This window comes from Mobula hypostoma, chromosome 16 (genome assembly GCF_963921235.1).
Source record: "Mobula hypostoma chromosome 16, sMobHyp1.1, whole genome shotgun sequence".
Lineage (NCBI taxonomy): Eukaryota > Metazoa > Chordata > Chondrichthyes > Myliobatiformes > Myliobatidae > Mobula > Mobula hypostoma.
In genome coordinates, this window is record NC_086112.1 from 22,431,620 (window position 1) to 22,451,114 (window position 19,495).

Sequence of the window (19,495 nt, forward strand, 5' to 3'; positions counted from 1 at the left end):
AATTATCTCCTCACCTCAGTTCCAAATAGTTAGCAACACACACAAAATGCTGGTGGAACTCAGCAGGTCAGACAGCATCCATAGGAAGAAGCAGTCAACGTTTCAGGCCGAGACCCTTCCCCCGCTGGTTCTAACTACCAAAGTCACAGGGGAACCATCAATGCTCTACGTCAGAACTTCGTGTTTCATTGATATCATCTCATCTTTATGGACGAGGCACAAGATGAGTACTTTGCATCACTATTCACCAATGAGAAAGATTTGCAGGACAGTGAAAGCAGAGTGAGGTATGCTAATATACAAGCCCATTTTGAGATTACAAAGGTGGTAGCGCTGGTTCTTTTTGTTACGTACCTCGTAACTGGGTTGTCAAACAAACCAGCAGAAATGGAACACTCGTTGGAGTCTGTGATTACTAGGAACTAATAAAGTTTTATTAAAAAAAATAAGTATTACAGTACACTAACTGCAAGGATATAAATGTAACAGGTTAGCAATGATAGTATACACATATACACAGAAATAGGGTAATAGGAATCAACCAAGCTCTATCGCAGTCTAGCGATAAAATGATCAGTCTTAAGGTGAAGCAGAGTTCAGTTCAGTCTAGTGTAGTTCGAAGTAATTGCTGTTGTTGTACCATTGGGGGGAGGGGGAGGGGGAGGGGGGGAGAGAGAGAGAGAGAGAGAGACACACACACACACACACACACACACACACACACACACACAGAGTTGGTTTCAGGAAAACCTTTCGATGCCTTCTGATCCCGCTGTGGTCACCGACTGTGACCCCTCCGTTCTGGATGCGATCGTTCTTCCGTGGTGAACCCGGTACCCAGGCAAGGGCAGACACACACCAAGTTCCCACCGATCGTACCTTTACACCCTGTGAGCCTCTGACCGATTCCCGTGAATTGGTCCTCCAAACTCCCACCGACTTGTGGGACACAATGCTCTTTCCAGGGTCTCATGGCATGTGTCCCGTGCCTTAGCAAACCCAGTATTTTTATCCCCCTGATGGGGTATCACCTGTCCATCAAACTTCACACTTCCTATTGTCTCAGCAGGATTTGTTAGTGAACAGTTCAGGTTCAAAGCAAACTGTCTGTGGCAGACGCCACATACTGAATTAGGTGTCTCTCTCTCTCTCATTAATCTCTCTCTTCTCTCTTATTAGCATTTTGAATGGTTCTCCGTTGTCTCTCGTTATCTCTCTCATTAGCATCATCCGTTCTGCAGCTCTGCTTGGCGTCACACATGACATTTTAAAAAGCATAGTGGATAAATCCCAAGGGCCTGAAGGGAGAAATCCCAGATTTTTGAAAGAGGCAAGAGAGGAGATTCACTGATGGAGACTTGACAAAAATTTTTGTATCCTCAGTGGCAACAGCTGAGATCCTGGTATACTGGAGAGTACACAATGTTATTCCTTATTTCAAGAAGGAAAGTATGGATAATACAAGAAATTAAAAGCTAGTGAGCTTCCCATCAGTGGTAGGGAAGCTAATGGAGAGGATTCTTAAGGAAAGGATTCAAACCTTTTGGAAAACGTGGCCTGATTAGGGACAGATCACATTTTACAAATTTGTTTTTTTTTTAATTTTATTTTTATTTGGATAAGGAGTTCACAATTATCATGTACTTTTTTCACACATATAACCTTTTCCATTTTTTTATATGTATAAAACTACAATTATTTATACATTCTTAAGTACACATTGAGATGATATAAAAGCAAAATAAACATTTAAATAGATAATTATGTACTGTGGTAAATCTAACCTATTAGGCTAAGTAATGAAATTAGTTGTTAAGAAAAATGGTAATAATAGTTTCCATACAACCCTTCTGGACCATTTCCACTGGTCCAAAATGTTGCATACAAGCCTATATACCAACCATTGTAGGTGTTTATATCCCAATTTGTTCGTGCTCGTTCCTGCCCGCAGACATAATTATCCAATCCCTATGTACTTATTTACTTAATTTTTTCATTTTTTTTAATCCCTTTCCCAAATCTTTCCCTTTACTTGTGATAATTCTCTATTTTCCAAAAAAAAACAACAAACATTTAGACTAGGGGTGCTTACGTTAGCAATATTACTGTGTTGATGAGAAGAGCAATATAAATCATTAGGAGAGTCATCTAAAGTCTGCTCGCATTGGGGTTATATATTCAATCCATTTATTCCAGATTTGATAAAATGTTTCTTTTTGAGTTCTCAGGGAGTAGGTCAACTTTTCCATTTTAAATATTTCCAAGATAATTTCGTACCAATCTTCTAATGTAGGTGGTATTGGATTTAGCCATTTTCTAGTGATTGATTTCTTACTTGCCGCTAAGAGGGCCTGCAGCAACTTTATATCTTCCTTCTGTTCAAGGAACAATACATGCCCCAAATAGAGCGTCTCAAAGTTCAGAGGTATCTGGGACCTAAGTACCTTAACTAATGTTCTATGAATACCTTCCCAAAATAGACTTAATTTAGGGCAATCCCAGAAAATATGAAAATGATTTGCCTCCTTGGAGCCGCACCTTCTCCAACACATCACATTTGTATCTTTATATTTTTCCTGATATGGGGTCTTGAAGTATCTTATAATGTTTTTCCAACAATGTTCTCTCCAAGTCAAAGAATTAGTCGAGGACCATTGAAAGCTGCAGATTTTCCCCCAAGCCTCCTCTGAAAGTACCAACCCCGCTTCTTTCTCCCACTTCTCTTTAATATACAGTGTATTTACATTTTTAGCATGGGAGAGTGCATTATATAGGCGAGAAACTGATTTACTAGGTATTAAACTGCAAGCCGAATTCAGAATCTTGAAAAATTCTAATTCTACTGTTGATAGGTCTGTATATCTACAACTCTGGTTAACATAGTTTCGTATTTGAAGGTACCTAAAAAAGTCATTATGTTCTAGGCCATGTTTGTCCTGCAGGATTTGGAAACTTTGTAATACTCTTTTATCTATAAATGAGAGGTAGGTTGTAAGACCCTTCTTTATCCATAGCTCAAATCTTTTATCTCCTCTGTTGGGAAGGAATTCGGTATCAAATGCACACCATCTAAAGAGTTTTAGCATGTTATTAATTCCACATGAATTAACCACCTTCTGCCATACTTTTAATGTAAGATTTATCCAAGCATTATTAAATTTTTCCAACTGGGCCATCAATCCTTTGTCAGCTATTGAGGCCTGAAGAGGAAAACTGTCAACTAATCCAAATTCTATTTCCTTCCATCTAGCCTTATATTCCCTATTACACCAATATAACAGAGGGGTTATCTGTGAGGCATAAAAATAATTTCTCAGGCAAGGAAGAACCATACCTCCTCTTTCCTTCCCTAACTGTAAGATGTTATATCGAATTCTAGGTTTCCTTCCTTGCCAAATGAAGCGGGAAATCCATTTGTTCCATTCCCTGAATTGATTATCATCCACCTCCACTGGTAAAGTACGGAAAAGATATAATAACCGAGGAAGAATATTCATTTTATAGTATTTATCCTTGAATTTAAACTTAAAAAGGGGATAAGATTCCATCTATGCATATCTGCTTTTATCTCTGAGATTAATGGCCCATAATTTACCTGTGACAGTGTTGAAAGATCCTTCGGCAGGGTTATTCCTAAATATTTTAATGATTTAGCTTCCCACTTAAGATCGTATGTATCCTGCAATTTTTTGGATGGTGTATAATTTAGGGACATAACCTGCGTTTTCTTTACATTTATTTTATAACCTGATATTTTCCCAAAGTCATCCAACAGTGTAAACAATCCTATAAATGATTTTTCTGGTTCACTCAGATAGACCAAAACATCATCTGCGAATAACGCCACTTTCTGTTCAATCCCTGCCACCTTGATACCTTTTACGATTTCGCTCTGTCTTATTAGTTGGGCAAGTGGTTCAATATATAGCGCAAAAAGGAGAGGAGAAATTGGGCATCCCTGTCTAGTGCCTCTCTCTAAAATGAAGGAGTCAGAGAGGTCCCCATTTATCTTAATTCGGGCTGTTGGGCTGTCATACAGAGTCTGAATTACTTTAATAAACCTTTCTTGAAAGCCGAATCTTCCTAACACTCTGTATAGGAATGCCCAACTAACCGAATCAAAAGCTTTCTCAGCGTCCAATCCTACTACCATTGTCTCTGTCTCGTTCTTATTAACCTGTTCTAATATGTGCAGAGTTCTCCTTATGTTGTCCTGTGTTTGTCTTTGTTGAATAAATCCAGTCTGGTCTAAATGGATTAGGCCAGGTAAAAGCTTTTCCAATCTGCGCGCTAATATAGATGTAAATAGTTTGTAATCTAAATTAAGAACACTAATTGGCCGATAATTGCCACATTCTAGTTTATCTTTACCCTCTTTAGGAATAACTGAAATAATCGCTTCTCTCCAGGAAGGTGGAGTTTCTCCTCTCTGCAAGATCCAATTAAAGGTGTTAAGTAGTAATGGGGCTGTGTCTTCAGGGACTTGTACCACTCTGAGGTAAACCCATCAGAACCCGGGGACTTTCCAGCCTTTAACCTAGAGATGGCCACGTTCAGTTCTTTGACAGTTACTGGTTCTAATAAACTTTCATTTTGTAAATCTGTAAGTTTAGGTAGATCTAAAAAATTCAATACACTGTCTATATAGGGCTCACTGGGGGCCCGGGGTTGGGAGTACAGCTCTCGATAATACGTTTCAAAACTCTCTTGAATTTTCCCTATTGTACTCTCCACAAGCTTTGTCTTTGGATTCTTTATTTTATGAATTGTATTGTCTGCTTGTTGTTTTCATAATTTATATGCTAATAATCTAGCTGATTTACCTCCTACTTCATAATTCTTTTGTCTCAGGTAAAGAAAATTTCTTTGAGTTTCCAACGTATAAATATCATCAATTTCACTTTGCAATTTCCTAATTTCCTGTTTTCGATTTGAATTACTTTTGTTGCTATCCACAATTTGAAGTTGTTTTAATTTTCCTTGAAGGTCTGCTAATTTTTGTGCATTGATTTTTTTCATGTGAGTAGTAATGGAAATAATTTTCCCTCTCAGTACAGCTTTCAATGTATCCCATAAAATCACTGGTGATGTTTCTCCCGTGTCATTAAGGTCTAGATATTCTTTGATTTCTCCCCTTAATCTCTCCATTACTTTTGGGTTATTAAGTATATGCGAGTTTAGCCTCCATAGTGTTTTCCTCATTTTCCTTTCCAGGATTAGAGACATAGAGACTGGGCTATGATCCGACAGATCAATTGTTGCAATATTACAGTTTTTTATCCTGAGTCTATCTGTATTAAAGATAAAGAAATAGTCTATCCTTGAATAGGCTGAATGAGGGAAAGAGTAATATGTATAATCTTTACTAGTAGGGTGTAATTCCCTCCAGACATCTATAATTCCCAACTCCTCCATCAATGAATTCACTTTCCGAGTCAGAGGTTTATTCTGAGTAACTATTCTTGAAGAATCTAATATAGGATTTAATCTAATATTAAAATCCCCTCCACAAATTACTACCCCTTGAGAACTGACCATTAGGTCAAAAATGTGTCTATAAAATGACCATTCACTACCTGGAGGAGCATAAACATTCAGCAATGTTATTTCTGTACCTTCTATTCTTCCTGTGATTTTTACAAACCGTCCTTCTTTGTCTCTAGTCTCTGAAATATGTTCATAATTAAGAGTACTTGATATTAAAGTAGCTACCCCTCTTTTGTGACTCAATTTATATGATGAATAAAATACATGCTTAAAGCCCATTCTTTTTAATTTTCCATGTTCAGATTGGCTCATATGTGTTTCCTGGAGGAAAGCTATTTGTGCCCTCTCTTTTTTCAATTTAGACATAATCTTATTTCTTTTAATTGGATTCAAAACCCCATTAACATTATAGGAAATTATTTTTACCAATTCAGTTTGCATTTTTCTCTAGTAGAAAAAAAGCACTCTCCTTTTCTAACCAAACAGTAAGCAATCCCTTCTCAACAGTAAACCAAGACATATAACCACACCCTAGACATTTCTGAACGTATAACATTTGAAAATTTTTCCCGACTTCCCACAGTGAGGCCTGAGCACCGACCCGCCTCAGTTCAGAGGGATAACCTCTATCTTCACCCTGTGTTAGAGGGCCCTCAGCAGTTTGAATAATCATAGAGAATTTTCTCCTATTTATGTCTCGACCATATTGCTATCATTCAAGTTATTCCGCCTAGATTATTTTCAGTTACCAGTTTTCATTTTACTTTTAAGTCCGATTTACTCTTTTCAGTCATTTCTCTTAATTAATCTGTATTCTCTGTACATTCGCATCTGAATATTTGCAGCTTTTCCTTGTAGTTTGACACTCTGGTTCGAGTGGAGCGTCCTCGCCCCACTAACTGCCACGATTTCTGCTGAATCCTCTCCAGTAGCGACTCCGGTTGGGTGATAACTTTAATAGGTAGTCCCCGGTCCGCCAGGTCCGACGTTGCCTCCTCCACCGTAGCGTAAGTTTTTGTCCCTTCGTCGTAAAAGACTCTCAGCCGAGCTGGATACAGGGTCTGGAATCTGATGTTGTTTTCCTTCAGGACTCTCCATGTTTCCGTATATTCCTTCCGTCTGGCAAGAATCCTCGGTGCGTAGTCATGGTCTAAACTGATTTTACAGTTGTTCCACATGAAACCTTTCTTTTGCCATGCCCGTTTAAGCACCTCTTCCTTCGTTCTGTAACTGAGAAATCTGATCAGAATCGATCTGGGCTGGGTGCCTGCCGGAGGCTGTGGTGCCAACGCGCGGTGAGCCCTTTCTATCTGTAGGTCTTTTGCGGCCGGTATATCAAGGTTCTCTCTAAGCAGCTTCTCCACGAAGGGAATCATCAATCCGGGTTTACCTTCGGTTCCTTCGGGAACTCCGTAGATCCTCACATTTTCCCTTCTCGAGCGGCCGCCTTGATCTATTAGTTTCCACTGGAGTTGGTCTTGTAGCTCCAGCATTTCTGCTATCACTTCCTCGGCATTTTGTAGCTTCTCTTCAATTCCAACAATCCTCGCTTCGGCTTCATCTATCCGCGAGTTAGTTTTTACTATTTCTCCTTTAATATCTTCCAGCTGTTTGCTGTTATCTTGTCGGAACTCGCGAATCTCTCCGAGAATCAAAGACAAAGTCACCGATTTCCCCTCATTATCTCCGTCCTGGCTTGCCGTGGGAGAGCTAGGCCCTTCGCCTTGCTGCATCTCTTTATGTTTATCAGCCTTCAGAGCGGACTTTTTATTCTTGTTCTTAGACATCATCCTTGCCCCTTTTATTAATATAGTTATGCAATATTAAGTATTTGTCTAAATTCGATTTTGGGGCAGTTTACCTTCTTTTTTGTCGAGAGACCTTTTCCTTACGCCGCCATTCCCTTGATGACCCGGCTCACATTTTACAAATTTGATTGTTTGAGGGTGATGAGGGCAGTGGATGTTATCTACATGCATTTTAGTTAAAGCACTTGACAAGATCCTTCGCAGTAAGCTAATTCAGAAGGTGAAGAAGCATAGGATCCTTGGCGGTTTGGATTCAGAATTGGCCTGCTTATACAAGTCAGGATAGTGGTGGAATGGTGTTATTGTGGCTGCAGGTCTCTATGAGGGTGGTGTTCCACAGGGATTGGTGCTGGAGCCCTTCATGTTTGTGGTATAAATGACTTGGATGAAAACATAGATAGTAGTAAGTTTGCAGACAAAGACTAATGAGTTCTGGACAGTGTGGAGGGCTGTCAAAGGATAGAGCAGAAAATAAATCAGTTGCAGATAAGGAGGGGAAATGGTAGATGGAATTAATCGAAGCAAGTCTGAGGCATTGCAATTTGGGAGGTTTAATGTGACTGGAAAGTAGACTGCTCATGATTGTATAACTTTCCTTACAGAAGGAGACCAGACGTGTTCAAAATATGCCAGGCACAGCCTTACCACAGTCCTACATAATTAGAGGGAGACTTAACTCTTTTACAATAAAAGCCTGCCTAATACCTTTCTACTGACTATATACAGGTTTCCCCCGCCATCTGAAGGTACAGCGTTCCTATGAAATGGTTCGTAAGCCAGAATGTCGTAAAGTGAAGAAGCAATTACCATTTATTTATATGGGAAAATTTGTGAGCATTCGCAGACCCAAAACATAACCTACCAAATCATACCAAGTAACACATAAAACCTAAAATAACAGTAACATATAGTAAAGGCAGGAATGATATGATAAATACACAGCCTATATAAAGTAGAACTACTTTCCTACAATCATTGCCGCACTGTTCTCCGTAGGGAAAATCTCACGCAAGCACTCTTGGCAGAAACACTCTCTCCAGTAACCTTTAAGCTATGAAGCTGCCAAATCATACCAAATAACACATAAAAATACACAGCCTATATAAAGTAGAAATAATGTATGTACAGTGTAGTATCACCTACCGGAATCAGGAAATCAGCACCGTTGATGATGTGTTAGGCTGAGTCATTGGAGATTGGGGTGGTGCAGTGGTCCCCACCCTCCAGGCCGCCAACCGATACCGATCCGTGAAGCATGCAGCGGTAGCCGGGACGCACCCAGCACATCTTAAGAAAAAAGCTGAAATAAATAAGCTAATTAATTAGGTGCCGCCTGGCACATAAATGTCCGCCCAGATCAGAGGCGACGCAATCGGCAATTGCCTCTGATCTGGGCCGACATTTACGTGCCAGGCGGCACCTAATTAATTAGCTTGTTTATTTCGGCTTTTTTCTTAAAGATGTGTTGGGTGCGTCCCGGCTACCGCTGCATTCTCCGCGGCAATGTATCGGTCCGCAGCCCGGCGGTTGGGGTGGTGGGACACTGGGGTGTCATCTCATCGTTGTCTGTTTGTCTGTTTCCATCAGGGCAGGCAGGTCATCTTCTTCTATGTCTGCCTGCCTCGGTGTCGAAGGTCAAGGTTTGTTGTCTGCTGTGGCTGATGTGGAAGGCTTGAAAAACGACAATATGCTTGACTGCTTATCCTCGCGCATTTTTCTATCACCTCATGCAGTTGCTTCACGATCACTTCCTGGACGACTTCACTTTCGGTCCGTTCGCTACTGCATCGGTTTCGATTGTTATCCTTTCCTCTTCCAATTGCATCAGCTCTTCATCTATCAGTTCTTGATCATGGGATGCCAAAACCTCTTCAACATCATCTTCGTCAACTTCCACAAGCCAAACTCACCTTGTGCTTACATCGTTCACCACGATCGAAACGCTTAATTATGTCTAGTTTTATGCTAAGTGTAACACCCTTACGAGCTCTTTTAGGCTTTTCTGATACCTTAAAACTCATCTTGCAAACGGATGCTCAAAATAAATCCACATAAAGCACAGCTGCTCACAGGCATATGTTAAAGCAATGCCGGCTAGAATGCAGTTCCGGGGGAGGAGCTTGGCTGCTCGGGGCGCACGCTGCCTTTTATCATAACAGTGAAAACACCTTGTTAGCGAAAACAGGTAACTAATGTAGGTCTTTCATAACAGTGAAGTTTTGTAAAGCGAATGTTCAAAAAGCGGGGGGACACGGGTACCTCAAAACCAAACCCTTTCAGATTCTGACGATTTGGGAAAAAAACTCTGCCATTGCCCCCCCAAAAGAGTTTGTTTATAATCAGCTGGGATTCCTATCCCAATAGAGGCTGAGTCACAGCCTCTCAATCCAGAAATGACTTCTTTATTCCTATTGCTTGCTCTTCCATTATCAATATTCAATCAACACCACAGTATATCAGCATATTCTCTGATAATCTTACAAGTTATTAAAGAGTTCTACGTTATTTAAGGCCTTCTGATAGCCCAAATACATAACCATTGTTCACCATTGTTTTGGGAGATTTTAACCAGGCCAGGCTGAAAAAAAAAAATCACTAAGCCATTACCATCCACAGATCACTTGCAATACCAGAGGAAAAAACATACTGGACCATTGCTACACCACCATCAAGAATGCCTACCATGCTATTCCACGTCCTCACTTCAAGAAGTCTGATCACCTGGCTGTGCTTCTAGTTTCTGAGTATAGGCAGAGACTGAAGACTGCAGCACCAGTAGTGAGGACCAAGAAGGTATGGACAAGGGAAGCACAGGAGCACTTACAGGACTGCTTTGAATCAGTGGACTGGACTGTATTCAGGGATTCATCTTCGAACCTGGATGAGTATGCTGCAGTTGTAACCGGCTTCATTAAAATCTGTATAAATGAGTGTATGCCCACAAAGACTTACTGCACATTACCAAACCAAAAGCTGTAGATGAACCAGAAGGTATGTCGACTGCTGAAGGCTAGATCTGTGGCATTCAAGTATGGCAATCCAGGCCTGTACCAGAAAACCAGGTATGATCTACGGAGGGTTACTTCAAGCGCAAAGAGACAATTTCAAACGAGTTTGGAGGCGACATCAGATGCACGACAACTTTGGCAGGGCTTGCAAGACATTACTTCCTACAAAGTGAAACCCAATAGCATGAATGGCAGAGATGCTTCACTACCAGATGGACTCAACGCCTTCTATGCTCACCTTGAAAGGGAGAACACAACTACAGCTGTGAAGATCCCTGCTGCACCTGAAGACCCTGTGATCTCTGTCTCAGAGGCCGACGTTAGGCTGTCTTTAAAGACAGTGAACCCTCACAAGGCAGAAGGTCCCGATGGAGTACCTGGTAAGGCTCTGAAAACCTGTGCCAACCAACTAGCAGGGGGTATTCAAGGACATTTTTAACCTCTCACTGTCACGGGCAGAAGTTCCCACTTACTTCAAAGAGGCAACAATTATACCAGTGCCTAAGAAGAATAACATGAGCTGCCTTAAAGACTATCACCTGGTAGCACTCATATCTACAGTGATGAAATGCTTTGAGAGGCTTGTCATGACTAGACTGAACTCCTGCCTCAGCAAGGACCTGGACCAGTTGCAATTTCTTTTGCACCACAATCAGTCGACAGCAAATGCAATCTCAATGGCTCGCCACATGGCTTAGACCACCTGGACAACACAAACACCCATGTCAGGATGCTGTTTATCAACTATAGCTCAGCATTTAATACCATCATTCCCACAAACCTGATTGAGAAGTTGCAGAACCTGGGCCTCTGTACCTCCCTCTGCAATTGGATCCTTGACTTCCTAACTGGAAGACCACAATCTGAGCGGATTGGTGATAACATCTCCTCCTCACTGACGATCAACACTAGTGCACCTCAGGGGTGTGTGCTTAGCCCACTGCTCAACTCTCTATATACACATGACTATGTGGCTAGGCATAGCTCAAATACCATCTATAAATTTGCTGATGATACAACCATTGTTGGTAGAATCTCAGGTGGTGATGAGAGGGTGCACAGGAGTGAGATATGCCATCTAGTGGAGTTGTGCCACAGCAACAACCTGGCACTCAACGTCAGTAAGACGAAAGAGCTGATTGTGGACTTCAGGAAGGGTAAGACGAAGGAGAACATACCAATCCTCATAGAGGGATCAGAAGTGGAGAGAGTGAGCAGTTTCAAGTTCCTGGGTGTCAAGATCTCTGAGGATCTAATCTGGTCCCAACACATTGATGCAGTCATAAAGAAGGCAAGGCAGTGGCTATACTTACTAGGAGTTTGAAGAGATTTGGCATGTCAACAAATGCACTCAAAACTTCTATAGATGTACTGAGGAGAGCATTTTGACAGGCTGCATCACTGTCTTGTATGGGGGGGGAAGGGTTACTGCACAGGGCCAAAAGAAGCTGCAGAGGGTTGTAAATTTAGTCGGCTCCATCTTGGGTACTAGCCTACAAAGTACCTAGGACATCCTTAGGAAGCGGTGTCTCAGAAAGGCAGTGTCCATTATTAAGGACCTCCAGCACTCAGGGCATGCCCTTTTCTCACTGTTACCGTCAGGTAGGAGATACAGAAGCCTGAAGGCACACACTCAGTGATTCAAGAACAACTTCTTCCCCTCTGCCATCCGATTCCTAAATGGACATTGAATCTTTGGACACTACCTCACTTTTTAAAAAAAAATAGTATTTGATTTTTGCTCAATTTTTAATCTGTTTTATATATGTATACTGTATAAAGTATACTGAATAAGATTTACTTATTTATTATCTTTTTTCTTCTGTATTATGTATTGCATTGTACTGCTGCTGCTAAGTTAACAAATTTCACATCACATGCCAGTGATAATAAACCCTATTCTGATTCTGACATCTGATTTCCCCCTCATCTGTTTTGTTAGTTGCATCCTCAAGCTAATTAATATAGAAAAATGGAATGTTACACATCAGTAAAATGAATAAGGAGAGGCAGTATGAATTAGAGAATGCAATTCTAAGTAGTACAGAAATTGAGATTGGAGTTGCATAACTTACTGCTAGCAATAGCGTAGAATATATCAAATCAAAAGAACAAGAAAATCACAAATGGATGCCCTAAAGTACTAGGTTAAACTGCATCTCGGGTTCTGTGTCAGTTTTCAGTGCTACACTTTAGAAGAGTGCAGAAGAACTTTACTACTATGATTCCAGAGATGAGGGAATTGTACTGTGATTATAGGCTAGACCACTTATTCAACTGTTCCTCCATCATAAGTACCAGTCACATGAGCCTTTGTTGTACTCCATCGATGACAATTTTTTTTTGTTCAGTAAGCTACACACAACACCAGAGCTGTTCTCTCACTAAGGACTTTTGTTATTTTACAAAGGAAAAATTTAGTTCATTATGCCTTTTCTACAACGGGCTGATTGCTGAATGCAGAAAACAACAATATCAAAATACTGAAGTGATAGGATTGAAGAAAGGTGAACATAACTGAAGTTGGTTACATACCCTACAGCGAAACAGTGTTCAAAGGCTTCTTCATCCAGGCTGCTACTGTTTGGTTCAGTTAGCTGTTCATCACCGCCTGATAAAGTTTCCCAGCTTTCATCACTAGAGTGCATTTTTTCTAAGACAAAATCAGAGGTCCATAACGCTGACCACTCCTCACCACTGCTTAATGAGCTGCTTTTTAAGGTGGGTGAGTGGGAAGGGGACAGATGGAAAGAGCTAAATTAGTGCCTTGAAATACAAGCCATTTTTTCATGTGGTTAACAATGACCAAAGTTTGTTCCTTTCACTAAGATTCAATGTTAACTCAAGCTATTTAGAATTTTCAAATGACAAAAGCAAAACTATAAATCCAGTTGAAGGTCAATATTACAAAGTTCATCAACAGAAAGATAAGGGGACTATAAGCCACCAGATTCGAAATTATTAGCAGCAGTAATAAATTATCTTTTATTCCTTCAGTAAACCATTAAACTAAACATTTCCTTACCTCTCTTCTCCTATAGTACAATCATTTTCAAAGTCATCCCAGAAGCTGTCATCTGTGGTATCATCAGAGTCTTCCTGTTGGTTGGTAGCCTGTTCTATGTGAATACCAGTTGTTCCCTTGACGTCAGATTCAGATCCAAGTTTTAAATCATTATGGATTTTATCCATGCAATTCCTAAGGGCAATATTTGATCCACAACATCCCATGTTATTTTTCATTTCTTTTGTACAATGGCTGTAAATATCATCAGGTGAGTGCAGATCTCTCATAGAATTGGTGTCAATTCTCTGCTTCCTATCTTTTGGTCTTACTACCATCTCTGAGGAGCTTGGTTGCTCTAACATACAACAGAATATGTTTCCTTCAGTTTGAACACCCAGTGAGTTCTTGTCGAGATTCCTTTCTGTTTTCTCCTTAATCTCCTCCATTTTGACATGCCCATTCATTTCTTCCACATTTTCTAATGTTGGTAAAGGTTTCTGGTGCTCTTTCAATTCACTGTGATGTTCTTTAATGGCAAAGTTCATATCCGGTAAATTATCCATTGCCACAGAACACGGTGGCTCAATTTGTTGGTTGCTACCATCATGGATTACAGCAGAGAGGTAGGACTGTAGCCCATTAAGATAGTCAACACCTTTTTCTAACTCTGAAAGCATTGTGTCCAACCTTTTCTGAAGTTTTCCTTCTTTCTGTAAGCAGGAATGAGTAGCTGAATCTTCATCCTCTCCTTCACTACTTTCTGGTTCATATGAATCCATGCTTACAAGACCAATGCCAACCTGATTTCCAGAGGTAGTCTCAAAAATATCACTAGGAATTGACCACTTGGAGGGTTCTGCATTCCTGCTATCCAAACAACCAACTGATGGTTCTGTAGCACCGGGTGAAACAAATTCATTGGACTCGCATTGAGCAAGTCTTTGATTCAAAGGTGATGACAAAAATCCATTCTCTCTTTGAAGCTCAAAATCCTCATTGTTTTTGGGATCCATAGTTTGGTCATATCCAGTGCGTTGTGAAAGCAATTCATTTGTTGATAAGATTCCACTGGCAGCTATGAAGAAACCAGAGAAAAAAAAATCACCAAGTACTTTAAACAAGCCACTAAAAATACAATCTGTACCTTCACAGGCAAACGGAGTTGCTCTGACAAGATGCTGACTCAAGTAATCACAATTAGATTTTAATCACAGTACAAACATTAAATAACCTTTGCCCTTCTTCTTTGGCATAGGACACACTTTCAGATTTAGCTTAAAGTTTGAAGTTAATAACTCAGCTCCTTCTACCTTAAGCCAAGAACTTATCAATCACCCCTGCTGTGGACCACTTTCTGGAGGTCCAAGATGCCGACTTCTACAAAGAAGGGATCTGTATGCTCCACTACTGCTGGACCAAGTGTGTAAATGTAGGAGGGGACTACGTTGAAAAATAAATGTGCTAGGTTTTCTAAAATTGATACCTTCTACCTTAGGCCACAAACTTATCAATCACCCCACGTACCCTTAATAATTATTAAATCTAAACTGTATGCATATTGGTAAGTACAAGAACATTATACTCATGTTACTGGAGTCAGCCCAGACATCATCAGTACAATAACTAAAAAATTATTTAGTAAATCTAGCAATGAGGTAAAAGCAGAAATCAAAATATTAAATGATAAACCCAAACACAAGGAAATCTGCAGATGCTGGAAATTCAAGCAACGCACATCAAAGTTGCTAGTGAACGCAGCAGGCCAGGCAGCATCTCTAGGAAGAGGTACAGTTGACATTTCGGGCCGAGATCCTTCGTCAGGACACTGTCAGGAGTCCTGACGAAGGGTCTCGGCCTGAAACGTCGACTGTACCTCTTCCTAGAGATGCTGCCTGGTCTGCTGCATTCACCAGCAACTTTGATGTGTGTTGTTTATTAAATGATAAAACTTGGTTAATCTGCCATCCAAATTACCTCAAGATCTAATGGTGTGGCATTAGAATCATTCAGGCCTTCTTTTTCATGTTCCTTTTAAACTCATAGGCTTAAACTTTAGAAAGCGAATATAAAGTCAATTGTATTGCACAGACTTGTTACTTCATGGTATAATTTTGCAAGAACTGTATTTCATTGAGGAACTGTATAGAATTTTAATAGAAAAAGCTTAGCTTGAGATAAATAAGCCTGACATCTTCTCAACTTTGACCAGCTCGATGCAAGTCCAGAACAATCCTTATCATTCCCATTAATTATATTCCTCATTAGGCTATTATTTTGGTGATGTCCAACATAATATGAATTTTAAACCTCTGCCATCTCAAACTTCATTGGGCAAGATGGAAAATTAACAGCATATCACTTTAAACTTGTCTTACAAAATCCTTGTTTACACATTGTTAAATACTGTTGTAAACATCTGGAAGATTTAGACTTTGTGTTATTATGTGATGATAGGAGCATGAGACAAGCTTCTTTATTTGGACAAATTCCTCATTCCTCAATCTTTCCAAAGATGGTCAATAAATCAGCAGCATTGCCATGAATATACAAAATGAACTCAAATCTTTAAATAACACTATGGCTCTGGGCCAACTGGTGGAGTCGTGGCATCAGCACTAGACTTCAAGGCAGATGGTGCCAAGTTCAAACCCAACTGGGTCCCAACCTGGGCAGCAGCAGTTTCTGCACAGAAGGCCTGGCAATCTACATCCATATCTTGCCATGAAAACCCTATAGACCCTACGTCCATGAGGTCATGAAGAGTTGGACTAGACTAAACAGCTGAAAGGCTCTGGATGACAGGTAAACGGGAAAGATAAAGGAACAGCATTCCTTCCCCCCACCCCCCAGTCAGTAAACCACACAGATGAGGATGTATGGCTCAATAGTTAAGTGTCACTTAGTCTGAGGAACCAGAAACTGCTGCTGAAACTATGAGCAAAAATGAAAAATAAAAAATGTCATTTATGTATACAAAGTAATAAATTTAAAATTTTATCTTAAGCATCAACTTGCATTTACTATGTAGTAAAGTATGAGCCAGATTACAATTCAGCATCTAAACTGATTTCTCAGTGTCCACTAAATTCATATTTATCATCCACAACAATGTACTCTCAAAAATCAGGCAATAAGAGTTTTTAAAACATAACCCATAAAGTTGTGTATCGGGCTTTAATTAAACTGCAAATGACTTTTCTACAAGTTTTCAAATACTAAACAATTCAGTACCAATGTACAAATCAATCTTCAAGAGCACCATGAAAATTTTGCAATGTACAGATTATCAAACTAGAATTTTTAATGACTGTTTGCTCTCTTCACTGCCTCAAAGACAAAACTTGAATTTTGCTGGAAATGGTGAGATGATAGCAGTCACTGCAGAACTCAAGGTAATGATTTCACCTTTTGTGAAGGCAGGAGTCACCTACAGGGAATCCTGAGAACTTAGTAATAATGACATCATCAAGTAGGCAGAGCAGGCAGCAAGCCAGATTGTAAAGCCCCTGATTCTTCAACTACCCTACAAACATTTTAAAAATCAAAATGAAGATTACAACATACACAAGATTGCCTTTCAATACTAAACATTTATTTTAAAAGGTTGAGAAATCTGAAATAAATCTGAGATGATGACAAGGCACTTGAATAACTGTTTACGGACTGGAGAAAGTGTTAATTAGTAACTACATCTTAATTAAACTATTAAAATTTTAAAACTCAAATGACAATGCTGTATATCTTCACAGCATTTTGCAAAACAGTAAGAATAGCTTGCAAATACTTAATGCTAATGTGATCTGAGTGAATCTCAGATGGTGATGAGGATGTGTGTAGGGGGGAGGCAGATCACCTGGTTGAGTGGTATTGCAGTAAGACCAAGGAACTGGTACTGGACTTCAGGATAAGGAAATCAGGAGAACACACAGCAGGAGATCAGCAGTGGAAAGGACGAGCAGCTCATCTTAGGTGTCAATATCTCTAAAGATCTGTCCTGGGCCCAGCATTATTCAAAGCGTATTTATTATCAAAGAATGTATAAATTATACAACCTTGAGATTTGTTTGCTTTCGGGAAATTACAAAACAAGGTGCCTGAAAGAACCCAACTTTATAAACTATGACCAACCCCCAGTGCCCACAGAGAAAGAGAAAAAAAACACAAAACAAATCAAGCAAATAGCTGTGAGCAGCAACAACAAAAGCATTCTGAACCAAACTGAGTCCTTGGTCCAAATTACTGGAGCAGGCCCAAAGCCTCGGTATCAGTTCATCATATTAGCGGGCCAAATCACTGTGAAGTTCGCAGACACAAAGCACAGCAGCCAGGGGCAGTCTCACAGCCTTAGCATCAGAGAGAGAGAGAAGCCCCCAGTCTATGAACAAGGGATGCCAGAGGCTATATTCCATTTGGAGTTTGATACACCAAATCCCACCAAAGACTTGAGCAAATTTCTACAGATGTACAGTGGTGAGTATTCTGACAGGTTGCATCACAGTGTGGTATGGAGGCACTAACGCGCAGGATCATAAAAGGCTGCAGGTCGTGAACTCAGCCAGTTCTGTCATGGACATTAGCCTCCCCACCATCATGATGCCTGAAGAATGCAGTATCCATAATGAAGGATACCATCCAGGACATATCCACTTCTCATCCCTATCATCTATTAAGTGACACAGGAGCCTGAAGATGTACATTCAGTATTTTAGAAATAGCTTCCTCCCCTCTACCATCAGATTTCTGAAAGGTCCATGAACCCACAAATAGTACCACACTATTATGCTCTTTCTGCTCCATTTATTTTTTAGAAAAGTATTTTAAAATGTATATTGTTATTTGTGGTAACTTTTGAGTATTGTACTGTACTGCTGTCACAAAATAACAGAATGTATGACATACGCAAGTATAACAAACCTCATTCGAGTTCATTAATTTCAGGAGATTGCTGTCGAGGTGGTTGCGACACAATGCAGCCACATAAAACTACTGGATAGTCAGAGGCTTTTTCCCAGGGCTGAAAAGGCTAGCATGAGAGTGCACAGTTTTAAGGTGCATGGAAGTAGGTACAGAGGAGATGTCAGGGGTAAGTTTTTTTTAATGCAGAGAGTGGTGAGTCCGTGGAACGGGCTGCTGGCGGTGGCGGAGGCGGAGGCAGAAGCGACAGGGCAGGTACATGGAGCTCAGAAAAACAGAGGGCTATGGGTAAGCCTAGGTAGTTCTAAGGAGATGTTCGGCACAGCTTTGTGGGCCGAAGGGCTTGTATTGTGCTATAGGTTTTCTATATTTCTATGTTTACTTCCAAGTTTAAATGTGAAGATTGAACTTTAAAAAGTTGCTGTGATTATTCATCATAACACTGGCCATCAATTCTCACTTCACATTCCCCTTTTGATTCCCATGATCACTAATCTCTTGTTAATTCAACCAAGAGAATTTGAGATCTAGTAATTGGCGGAATTCAAGTAAAAGCACTACGGTCAAGTCCTGGGATGAGAGTGCTTGCTTGTCGTGAGTAGCTCAAGAATTTAGATCTATCTTCCTTGACACTTAAAAGTATGTGGGTGACATTATTCAGGCATAAAAGATCCTTAGGAGACATAATAGAGATGTTTTCAATTTCAGAACAACTCAAACATGCAGACATAGCGAAAAGATTAGGGGGCACTTATGCAAAACTGATATGCATGGAATTTCTTCTCATAGAGAATGGTCAATCTTTCAAATTCTCAAGCACAGAGTTGTGAAGGCTAGATCATTTGGGGTACCTAAAGAAAATACAGATAGATTTTTTGCAACATCAGGGAATTGAAGGCTATGGGAAATTGGCACAAAGAGGATGTGTTACACATTAGCCGTAAGAATACTGAATGTCAGGGACAAAGTAGAGAAAATCTGCAAGTGCTGAAAATCGGAGCAACACACACAAAATGCTGGAGGAACTCAGCAGGCCAGGCATGATCTATGTAAAAAGAGTATAGTCAATGCTTCAGTTTCAGCCCAAAATGTCCAGTGTACTCTCTTCCATAGATGCTGCCTGGTCTGCTGAGTTCCTTCAGCATTTTGTGAATGGCAGGGAGACTTGAGGGGCTGAGTGGACCAATCTTGCATCTATTTTCTTATGTTGTCTTAAACTTGACAAGCCCATTTCTTATCATCGGCATTGTTCAAATCCTATTCCATCTACC

The 19,495-nt window shown here is 40.2% G+C and overlaps 1 protein-coding gene across 10 annotated transcripts in view; it reads right to left on the minus strand.

The window, feature by feature from the left end:
• The window catches only part of pja2 (praja ring finger ubiquitin ligase 2), a 63,176-nt gene that overhangs the window by 19,639 nt on the left and 24,042 nt on the right, over positions 1-19,495 (minus strand). For 9 of the 10 annotated variants that reach the window (XR_010020585.1, XM_063068638.1, XM_063068634.1 and 6 more), the window contains 2 exons: positions 13,329-14,385; positions 12,839-13,015 (listed from right to left, as the gene is read on the minus strand). Coding sequence is in view for 9 of the 10 variants with exons in the window: in XM_063068634.1 (XP_062924704.1) it covers positions 12,839-13,015; positions 13,329-14,385 (1,234 nt within the window). In the remaining variant the exon portion in view is untranslated. The remainder of the gene's footprint in view (positions 1-12,838; positions 13,016-13,328; positions 14,386-19,495) is intronic. The other variant, XM_063068636.1, reaches the window with a different exon arrangement.